The 11,944-nt window shown below is 34.4% G+C and overlaps 1 protein-coding gene across 1 annotated transcript; it reads right to left on the minus strand.

Moving 5' to 3' along the window:
- Positions 1-439: 439 nt before the first annotated feature.
- Positions 440-11,166, minus strand: LOC18037421 (mannosyl-oligosaccharide 1,2-alpha-mannosidase MNS1). Its single transcript, XM_006427697.2, has 14 exons — positions 10,709-11,166; positions 8,744-8,791; positions 8,039-8,233; positions 6,781-6,893; positions 5,551-5,616; positions 5,234-5,405; positions 4,645-4,734; positions 4,276-4,400; positions 4,036-4,101; positions 3,327-3,435; positions 3,147-3,245; positions 1,810-1,890; positions 1,557-1,727; positions 440-1,082 (listed from the first exon to the last, which is right to left on the minus strand). The coding sequence occupies exons 1-14, from the start codon at positions 10,880-10,882 to the stop codon at positions 825-827; spliced, it is 1,767 nt and encodes a 588-aa protein (XP_006427760.1). The 5' UTR covers positions 10,883-11,166; the 3' UTR covers positions 440-824.
- Positions 11,167-11,944: the final 778 nt, after the last annotated feature.

The raw sequence follows: 11,944 nt of genomic DNA on the forward strand, positions 1-11,944 counted from the left end.
AAATATGAAATAAAAGCTAACGCCAAAATCATCACCAATGATTATGCAATGGGGAGAGAATCCTGAATGTTTTAAAAATCAGAGCATTTCAAAGGTTCTTTTATTTTCTATTGCCTTTAAAAAGGCAACCACTTTGAGATGCGTCCATCGGTCCATGTGGCTCAGGAAGAAGGATATGTCCTGCGATATCATTTGCTAGCGCAAGTATCGAGCTTGTCCCTGCTCATTTGTTTCATTTCCAGGCGAGATTGAACCTGAAGAGCTTGATATGATAGCGATTAGCGAACAACGGGGGGACCAAAAATCTGCTTGCTATTGCTACGCCTCGCAATATCAGTAATAAGACCGATGATAAACTTTACAACACTGCATTATCAGAAAACTAGAATGGTAAACCATGTATCATTAATTCAAGCTTTAGCAGTGACTTGCAAGGAAGTGATGAAAAAGCTCAAGGCATCTCAAATATTCTTAACAAAAAGTTACAGATTGGTATCACCTCGCTGTTTAATAACAGGTTGGGTCAGAACTCAAAACCCATATTCCTGTGAAATAATAATAACAGATGGCAATATCTATATACTCTATGCTACATATCAATCACCTTAAGTTCTATTCAACATTTTTATCATAGGGTACAACATTTCCTATCAGCTGAAGCAGAGAGAATCTGTTAAAGTCGCATTGTTTGCCGAAAAGGGAACAGCAGAATTCATCAGGCTCTGGATCTGATTTCGAGTACACCAACTTTCTAACTCTCTCTGGCTCTTCATCTGATTAGAGCCTGGAATTATCAAATTTGTTCAACCAAAAATAGATAACAGCTAATGAATCCTGATATCATCAATGAATCGACCTCCCTTTCTACCACGTAACCTGATATTTGGTCTATGATGGCCATCCGATCTCCCAGAGATCTCTCCATCACGTTGGGTCACAATTTTTAATGGGTGGGCTTCTGTATTGAAAACCCACTCATCTAATGAGATTACTGTTGTGGGAGAGAAAAGAAGATACAGATATTTCAGTGTCTCTGCAAGAAAGAAGCTTTGCATCATGTTGTCTTTGTCGCCAGTATTAACCTGAGAAAACACAACAATCATTCGTAAATAAATAAGAGCACATTAGCAGTATAAATAAGAGCATATTAACAAATCCACCGGAAAGGATAGACATGCAGAAGAAATAGAAAAATATATAACAGAAGACCGAATAACCAAAACATTTAAAAACATTTTCACCGTTTTTTACCAAATGTCGGCTCATAAATGACCGTATAGATTGTCCCAAGATTTAGCTAAAAATCTGCCAATGGAAATTGCTTTTGTGTATAGTTAGCAGACTATGCTCACTAATGCAAACAACTATTTAAAACAAAAGATCAAACATTCTTTACTACGGAGGTTTAACAGTCAAAGATACTAAGAAGCGCATTTTCTAAAAAAGCATCCCCAAGTTTCGTATCACGTCAGCTTTTTGATGAAAACATACTGAAGCATACAGAATATTTATAGAAAAAGATCTTATTTAATGTTGGAGGTTTGAGGTGTCCTTACATCTTTCAGTCCAACATATCCTGATTCTATTCGGGAGTTCTTTTCGAATGCCTGAAATATGTTCCAACCCCACTCTTTGTATGTCTTGTTGCCAGTTAGACGCCACAAGTAAAAAAGTGATTCAACAGTCTCAGGTCTCAGTATGTTCCATGATGTGCCCACAGACATGTCCTGAAAATGTAACAAATGAACACTGGTAAACAGCAGTACCTTAAAAATTGAAAATTCATTTGATAATACAAAAACTGCAAACCTGCCCATCACGAAAGAAGTAATTCTCTCCAGCCAATTTTGTCGGTGTTGACTGGTAGAAGTTATAACATGTCCAAGCAAGCTGCAAAAAAAGACAGAAACATCCAGTGAAAAACCCATCTCACATCATCCTTGGTTTTGATATGGGAAAGAAGGACCATACACTAGAAGCTAATGAATGGTTAGGTCAGCAATCCAAATTAAATTATATTTCAAATTAAAAATTTTGGTTCTGGTTTATTCCTTTAAGTACTGGCCTACTAGGAAAAGAAAAGATTAACCAAATATGAGATTCATACAAAACCATCTCGGTCTTATACCCCAAACAAATCAGATCATCTCCCAACTTCCATATGTATCTGGTAAATCATTCAATCAGAGATTTGTTAATATTTTTCTCTTTCCTCCCCAACCCAAATTAAAAATCTCTCCTTGGAATTGAACACTTGACCTTTTGCTTCCAATGTAAGAGGCCAAACCAATCGGCAATAAGAGACATACACCAACAGACACACATATTTTATGTCCTTCTATCATTTTTTTATTAAGAAACAGAAACTTGAATTATATTCTAAACAATGTGAGGTTTACAAAAAAGTGAACAAGCAGTCAAAAAAACCAGGATCAGCCTGGCAGAACCTCAAAATCTATTTACAAAGAACCTTTCCACTCAAGCCAAAGATAAAACACTCTTGACTGTAAAAATCAAGACGATATTCGACTTAGCCCAATACACTTCCCAATTTGAACTTATGTAAAAGAAAAACGGGTCCTAAAATTCTTGTCTCTGATGCCCAAAGAAAAAAGCACCCTAAATTCTTGCCTTATCCCATAAAACAGTTAACCATCTTCCCCAGCCAAGCTTTCAAAATCACCCTTTTTCCCCCCGTGTTTGTAGAAATTCCTTTGACTTCAATAACCTATCAGTCTTAGTAGATAATTTGGTACCCCAGATGCTTCTTCCAAACAAAATTCAGGTATATATTATCAAAACTTCATTCAATTTCGAAAATCTTTCCCAGAGCTTTCAAAAATTTGTCCATTTCTTTCTTGAAATTCCTTTGAAATGTTTAACAACCTATCAGTTTCAAAGTCACGGGTAATTTGGTAATCCAGATGATTCTTGCCAAACAAAATTCACATATATGTGATCGAAACTTCATTCAATTTCAAAAATCATGTCATTCGGTAACTTAAAACGGTACCTTAAAATTGGAGGTGAAGACATTGCATTATTCATCACAACGTATATGAGTTCACAAAACAATGTTCTTTTTTCTTGTTCTTGCACAAAATTTGGGTATTAATATATTTTCCGAAGTGAGACAGAAGGAATACCTCTTCTGCAAGAGAGAGAAATTTCTCAGAGTCACCGGGTCCATAACCAGAAGATCCTAAAGCAATCATTCCAGGAGCGAAGCATGCTAATTCATCCATCTGCATAGGCATGGTGTCAAAATAGCCATCAATATCTAGCAATTACTAATGCATCCCTACAGTAGTGTAACTGAGTATTACCTTGTCTATCAGCGAGTCCCCATTCTTCTCACAAATGTATGTAAAAGACGATGGTGTTGATCTCCTAACCAAGCTTAATAGACCTTTCATTGATGTCTCCCACATGTCCCTGCTTGAAAGATTCCACAACAAAACTTTGACATCAAGAAATTTATGAGCACAGACACCTGGATACTACAGAGAGAAAAAGGTTGAGTCTTGACCAGAGCACGATTGCAGACACTTTAAATATTAAAACATGATATCCATCCTGCATTAGTTGTCATTTGTTCTTTTTCTTTTTTTCAGTCCCAGTAATTTTCCACACTGAAATGTGAATTCTACCAGACTCATTATCCTAAACATGTACCATTGTAAAGATTTTTTTTTTTTAATATTTCAGAATTAGAAAGTGGGAGCTACTATTGGAAAAATAAAAGTATATTGTAATGCATTTGTAACTGACTCCTTAATTTGTTGGCTTTATCTGAGAAGACAGCTAAAGTGTATGGAGCTGAATATATATTCCTTTTCACCAAAATCCCAGTGAAAATAGAATCATTTAACATTTAATCACATTGACCAGTCCAGCCCCCACCACATCTAAATTTTACAGTAGCATGTTTGTCTTTGGCTTTCACATAAGAAAATAAACTGCAAACAGCAAGCAGCAGTGGTTGAGTGGTTGCAGATCCGAATGCAGATACATATGAGAACAAAATCTCCTCACCTATAAGGCTTCACTGCTGAAGTTTTATTCCCTTGAATCCAAACTTTGAGTAAATATTCATAAAAGCTGCAATAAAATTTCATTGTTAACCAAAAACTCTTAACAATCTTGCAAAATTATACTCCTTTACTGACCTTAAGAAGTTAAACTAGAAAGTAAAAGAGGTTAAATCATAGATGATGAAATGTTAAACCCAAGTAAGATCACATAAGTGATAGTAAATGTTCAAGCGGTGAATACCTATCACCCATGGCACCAAAGGTTATGGTCGAGTATGATGGAGTTCCCCTGTCAGGACTAATATAGATGGGAAGCAGGCCATCAGCAGGGAATGTTTTATTAAGCTCCACTATTACTTTCTCAGCCTGAAACATCAGTTTGCAACCATCAACAGGATCCATTCACCCGAACAAATCATTCTTCAGAAAGAGAAGTGAACTATTGACTGATTACTCCCTGAACACTTTTGGTCTTCAAACTAACCTCTTAGTGCATACGAATATGAATAATTAGCACTAATTTGTAAGATGTCAAACATTAAGTGGCAAGTTCAAACACAAGAATGATGAACAACATATTTCCACATGCATAAACACAAGAAGAACATACCCTCTGCCGATACTTTGGGTCACCCGTCCTTTGTGAAAGAGCAATCAATTCTAGTTGTTCTGTACCAGAATCTGCCAGAATGCTCTCACCCTATGAAATGGGAAATGACAGGAGCAATCAAATCAAATATACATTCGTGAACAAATGTGCGGGACAAAAGACCCAGCACAGCTCAGTAAGACACACATGAGCTATCACAAAAGATAAAACAATCTACTAAGAGACTAGTGTAAACTATGTTATGCATGATAATGGAACAGGTTTACAACAAGAGTCTGGCATTTACTTTTAGCAGTTAACTGTCAAAGAAACAGAAAATGCTGAAAGAATAGATGGAAGAAACTTTTTGAAGAAAGACAGAAAGCTGTAAACTTGTGAAGAACCACATTTATTTTAAGCCAACCAAATACCTACTGATCTAACAGCAGGCCAGGAGCTTCCCAAGTGACCTTAATGAAATTTTTGCTGGGATAAAGGGAAACGTAAATAAAAAGAGCATAATCAACTTAAAGGATGCCATGAAATGTGATGAATCAAGTTTAAATAGTACAAATAAAGTGAACGCTAGAAATTAAAGCTAACAACTTACCCCTGTCCATGAAGGGTTATGTGGATTTCCATGTGCTAAGTTAATAACATTATAGGGAATTCCAGTGCGAGTATTCCATGCTGGCAACAATCTATCTGCAATATCTCTAGCTTTTTCGAGAAAAACTTTGTCTCCTGAAAGGTCATATGCACTAAGAAGTCCACCTACAACTCTGAAATATCAAAAAAGAAACAAGTCAGCAAAGGAACATTACTTGTCCTTTCCCCAAGCAATTATAAAGAAAAGAAAACAGCGATTGCCACTGACACTTGTTTCACAAAATAAAATCAACCATGAATTAAACCTGATAACGCAACCTTATGGTTGTCTCGAAAACACTAGCATCATATGACTTGTTGAAATCCAACGAGTTCGCAATCCACCTGCAAAAGAATGGCATTAAAAAAATTAGATAAGTGAGACTCAAAATCTTGTGCTAAAGAGTGTGGAGGTTTTGAGTCCTCTTCAAGGCATAAATTGAGAATGCTCATTCAAATATCACCAACCATTGGTATCTGGGAGACACATTTAATACTACATAGACATTAAGAGATGATGAAAAAACAGGGAGAATTATGCATGGAGAAAGTGAGGGCAAAAAGAGAAGGAAAGAAAAGTGCCAGTAGGTCAAATGAGGTTTGGAGTCATGACACAAACTACAAAGCTAGAAATACAATATAGGAAACACATGAAGAATAATAGCTTCAAGCATTATGTACAACTTTTGAAAATCAAACGCATCCAAAAAACTTGCAAAAACAACCAGGAGTATGCAACAGCTAGGAGAACATCTCAACTGGATAACAAGAAACTACTGTCCTGTGAAAAAATCGGGACAAAGTTCGATTAATTGGCTGGATAAATCACAAACAGAGCAATGATATGTTAAATAAACCATTAACTCCTCAGAAGTGACTCATATAAGGCTGAGAGAATTGTAGAACATACCCAGGTTCAAAGGGACTCTAATTTCAAAATTGAGGCCACATAATGAAGTCAATCAACTCATTCGCACACACTAATTTTAAAAGTATGATAGATGCTTTGCTCAAGAAACTATCTTGAATGGTCACTTAACCAGGGCAATAGTAAGAGAATAGACAGACTTTTTGCAAATTAAATTGCATGGAATTCAACTTTCCTAATGTATATATCCTGATCTCCAATGAATAAAATAAGTTCATAAGGAAATAAGCAATTTCAAAATTGTTAGCCTATTTCCTGTTTTTAAGTTGCAATAGCTGCACTTATTTAATAAGGCAGTGTTTTTAGAGGTGAAGCAGTTACTACTTTGCTGAATAAATGGTCTATATTGTGCCAATCAGTAAATAAGTAGAATTTAAGCCTTCAATAATTTATCTGTTTTGAAAAGGAGCAGGCAAGATCCATTTTAATAAGCCATTTTAGAACATAACTTTAAAAGCTTTAGACAAAACACTTTATGTCCAAGGTTTTGCAAGAATTGGAATGATGCAATAGAAACATCAAAGGGAAATAGGAACAAATCAATTTAAAGTGAAAGAGAGAATCAACGAAAGGAAACTCACTCTCTAGCTCTTTGAAATTGTTCATCCAGACCCATTATGTATAATGTATCGAGAGCATCAATTAGTGTTGCTCCAAGACCACCAAAGCTGTTGACCCCATTCTTAGTCTGTGGCTGTTAACAAAAATAATTGGAGAAATGAAAAGGTAAAATTAGCATGTTACTTCTAAGGCCATGTAAATAAAATTCATATTGTATGTCTATGGAAACTAAATTCAAACTTTTAAACAATAAGCTAAGAGTTTGTCGACAAATGATAGCTGGCAAGTTCAGGAATTGATGCAGAACTCATCTTCACATTGGATTTCATTATAAAGGAAGCATGTACAACCAAAACTGAAAAAACCTAGTTTATAAAGCATTGGTGGTTTTCAAATTGAAACATTTTCCCTAAGCCTTTCCACGATCCAGGCAGCACAAGAAAAAGTCCAAACAATGCTTGTCAAGATTTACAGTTAACCATGTACTTAGAAGGATCCAGCCAAAAAAAAAAAAATCACCCCCTTTTTCCAAGCAGGAGAACATAACTGTTATTTTAAAAACAAAATAAAAGAGAGAGAGAGAGTAAAGAAGAGAGAGAATAAAACTAGTCCAGTAATTCAGTGACAACAATATATATGATGTATCAAAATTTCTCATTTTTCGTCCAACAAAGTTCAGTTCTTCTTAGTTGGGTTCGGGTGGTTTGACCACAAAATGCTATGTTTACACACAAGACTACCCCTTTTCATGAAAGCTTCACGGGGACTAGGGCTTTGGTCCATCTCAGCTCTGCCCAGAAGGGCAATTACAGGCATTTTATGACCAGCCTCCAACAGTTTGAAATCAGGCCCCGATGGGGAAATGAAGATATAAAAAAAACAATGAAGTAAACTTCTCCACACTAAAAATATGTGAAAGTATTAGAATATATGGTATTATCCAATTCACTCACAAAAGAATAAACTAGATAAATTTTTTGCAGTTCAGTGCTTTTTATCAGCAAGTAATCATGTTTAGAATTAAATTAAATTCCAAACATTTCAACCCATAATTCAAGTTTCAATCTTTTTTTCCCCCTGTTTTTGTCAAGTAATGTTTTTATTTTTAATTTACAAACCATGATCGACAAGATGTGTTTGTTGAACATAAATTCAGAGGAAAAAGAGTAGTCACTAATTCTCCAAAAAAGGCACATGGAATAGAGAAGCTAACAATTAATATATCTAATCCATGTTAATTTGCATTATCAACAGTATTTATCATTCACTCAAACTTACCTGAAGTTCATCTTGGCCCCATGCATACTTCTCATATGAACTCCATGCATGAATCATAGCATCTTTTACTTTCTGTTTTCGCTGGATATCAATAGGATCCTCCGCAAATGCCTTGTTTCCAGGGGGCTGTTTAGCTTGTTTTATGTGATCAATTTTTCCAATTACATTGGCAGGGTTATTCTTTATCTCTTCCAGCTGAAAGAATAAATTTTGCATCAAAACGACAGTTAAGAATCCCTTAGAAAACTGCCCATAAAGGTTGAATTCAGGGTGCTGCTCGTGGCTTAAGAATTCACTTGTAGCATTATTAGTCACATAAATAGCATCGAAGACAGATAAAGGGAAATATAATAGGCCTTTTGCATGTATATTTCATTATATCAATCAGAAATTATAGGGCCTTTGGCAGAAGTATTCTTTCTTTTTTGCATAATATGCCTGGGAAAAAGAAATAAGCATGCCACAACTGGGAGAAAAATAGGTTGGTTTCAGCTTAATTGATCAAAACACCCAGAGATCTGTTGATCATGAACAATAGTACAACAATAGCCAAGATATACCCAACCCCTCCTCTCCTCACCCCCAATCTCCCACCACCCATCCTCCTTCGTCCCTCTTTTATCCAACTCCGGAAGAAGCAGAAAAAGGGAAAAAGAAAAGAGTAGAAGAGAAAGATAAGAGAATGCTAAGGTTGACAACTCCTACCAGATTTCGCAATTGAGTAGCTTCTTCATTTAACTTGGAAAGTTCAACCTGCAATACAAAAGAATTTAGTTATGCAAACACATTTCAGTAAATTAAAAAAAAAAAAAAAACAACTTTGACAGAGAAAAAAAGTTTACGATAAATTCATTTCTGAATATATATTGTATATATCCACCAAAGAACTTATGCTCACACATATTATATAAGAACTTGCTTGATGAACATGGCCACAATAGGGCATTGTGTCATTTTGTAGTGTGCTAAGTAAATACATTTTAATCAAGATGTTACAAATAAAATATAGGACAGGGAGGAAAAGAATACAAAAGTAAACTTCTCATTCTATTTCTCACTCCTTCTTTTATATTCCTCTTCATCTTGTGACTCTGTAATCCTCATCCAAACCAACTAATCTCTTTGAAAATAACATTTAGCTACTTTGTTACTTTATTTACTTTATTGGTTCATGCCTATAAAATCGTGCTACATTTGTGCTGGAGTTTTGACAAATTACTTGTAATGGAATCAAGCATCCTGTTTGCAACTCAAGGCTGACATGTTCAAGAAACAACAACTTGGTGCCTAGCTTCTCCTAGCCCTCACTGTTTTTCTTACGTGTATCCATATTATCAATTCTAGCTCAGTCTTCTCCTTGTTCTCCTTGGCTGCTTTTCGTGAATACCCCATTTGTAATTCAGATCAAGCTCTAACATGATTTTCACTTTTAGAGTAAAATATATGGATGTAATCTACTCATGTCAACAACAAATGAATGACCAGGACAATAAATCCATCACCTGTTCACCCATTTATTGTAAATTCAATTATCCGTCTTGATGTGCGAGAAGGGTGTTAAATGATCCACCCAATAGGTTCCACAACTTCTCATTGTGCAAGACGTACAAATTAGTGTAGGTCTTTTCAAGGACTGTTGCCCCCTCTCAACTTCAGCCTTCCTCAATCTTTTTTAACAACTCAATGGACCCCTCAAAATTGTTTAATCATCATTTTTCTTTGTTAATCTCAATTGGAAGGGGGTGTTGAGATAGAGTATAAAAGCTGGTTTGGCCTTCTGGGGGTGATAGATGATTGGGTATATTTTTGTATAGCACAGAAAATTTAAGTTTTTGCGTACTCAGTGGACAACCGATCAACTTTACTGTAATGATTCTTTATCTTTAGTAAGTTTTCCAGTTTCTTACCAAAAGAGTAATAATTTAAATAAATGTACTTCCTACCTTAGCTGCTGGAAGCCTATATTCTTGAGGTGGATGTTTTGGTCTTCATTGGCCATCGAAGTTCAAGTGAGTCAAGTACTTATCTTGGTAATTTCTCATTTCATTAACTAAAACTTCATTTGTCTGTAACTGGACGCACTCTCAATTCGTCAGTCAATATTTTTCTCATTTTACTTATATTCTAATATATAGTAATACGACCTCCCGCATTGGTAACTACGGCATTGGTAACTACAATTCTAGCTACAATTGGCTTCTACTCTTTCTATCATAAAAAAATTGCACTGGACTCTTAACAGATAACACAGTTTCCTTCAATGTAAAGTACTCTTAGATCCAAGTTCCAGCATAAATACCGGATATTGTCAGCTCTAACTGTCTATTCTTGCTCAATACTCACACATAAATGCTCAAAATGAGATCCTAGAACCACCAAGTTCAATGGTTAATTTAATCAAACTTCAGATCGATTTAAGAGAATATCAAACAATCTACATTCCTCGCAATGATGGAACGGAGACCATTGATTCTGAAGAATCAATATAGATTCCAAACTAAGATCATATCAAATCAACGGCTCAGATTCTGTACAATATCTATAATAATTATACATAACATTTTGCATGAACTAAATATCCAATGCCATTATCATCATGTAATTAACAAATATTAAACAACCAAACAATATTCACAATTTTTAGATTAAAGAATTTTTTTAAAAAAATACCTCGTGTTCTCTAACAAGAGTCTGGCGATCCCAAACGACCAGAGTAACAGAAACAAACACGATCAAAAGCATAGCCAAACGCTTCGGTCTCTTCAGGTAATACGCCGGATTACAGTATCTCAATTTGCCACTTGATGATGATAATGATGATGATGATGATCTATTCCTCGCCATCTGATTGATTAAATTAGATCTAACAACAAAAGCTGAACTCCTAAATCAACTATTTTATTTTATTTTATTTTTAATTTAATCCATTATAGATAAAGATTTGTCAAAACGGAAGCATTTGGAGCAAACGAGCGAGGCTGATCCGAGAGAAGAACGGAAACGGGAACCGAAACGTTTCGAGACGATCTTTTTGCTCGAAAAACGTTTCGAGGATTTGATTGTGTTTGTATGAAATGTTTGATGGGAGAGAAAGATAGGCGAACGAGTGTTTGTGAAGAAAAAGAAACACGGGAGAATTTTACAAAGTGGTGTTTGATTGAAGACCAATTGACAGCTGACATGTCAGCAACCGAAGACTAAGTCGCAATATTCTTCCTTTGTTTCTATTTCTGTGTCAGTCAAGTCAATGGTTAATTTTTTTTATTTTTTATTTTTTGGATTTAAAAAGTTTATTGTTCATTTTAATTTTAATAAAATGATACTTGCACGCGCGTGTTTTATGTATCAAGTAGATTTTTGAATCAATCTCATTGTTATATTATGAATCTAAGAAATTTACGCCCCGTTGGGTATTGTTTTCTGATTACTGCTTTTATAAAATAAAAATGGAATGAGAATGTTATTTTTAAATTTATTTTTAAAATTTAAAAATGTGTATGGCATAATTTTCAAAATTAACCTTGAAAATGAGAAATGTAAAACAAGCCCGATAGGAATATTTTAAAGAATTATTATTAGAATAATTTCATAAAATTAATATTAAGTAATGTATAATCATTTTTATTATTTAATTAGTTTGATTATTTTAATTTTAAAAATAAATTAGGTGATCTTGTTAATTTTCTTGTTTAAAAAATGATAAATTGTGCATATTTGATTTAATTAATATATAAAAATATAAATATTATAATGTATATAAAAAGAAAAGATTATTGTAAGAGAAATTTATTTTTTTGGGTATAATAATAGTAGTAATAGTAATAATAATAATAATAATATTTTATCGTTATTGTTGTTGATGTTATTAATATTATTTTGAGATAGAGCGGAAGAAAATTATTTATT

This window comes from Citrus clementina, unplaced genomic scaffold (genome assembly GCF_000493195.1).
Source record: "Citrus clementina cultivar Clemenules unplaced genomic scaffold, Citrus_clementina_v1.0 scaffold_7, whole genome shotgun sequence".
Classification (NCBI taxonomy): Eukaryota; Viridiplantae; Streptophyta; class Magnoliopsida; order Sapindales; family Rutaceae; genus Citrus; species Citrus x clementina.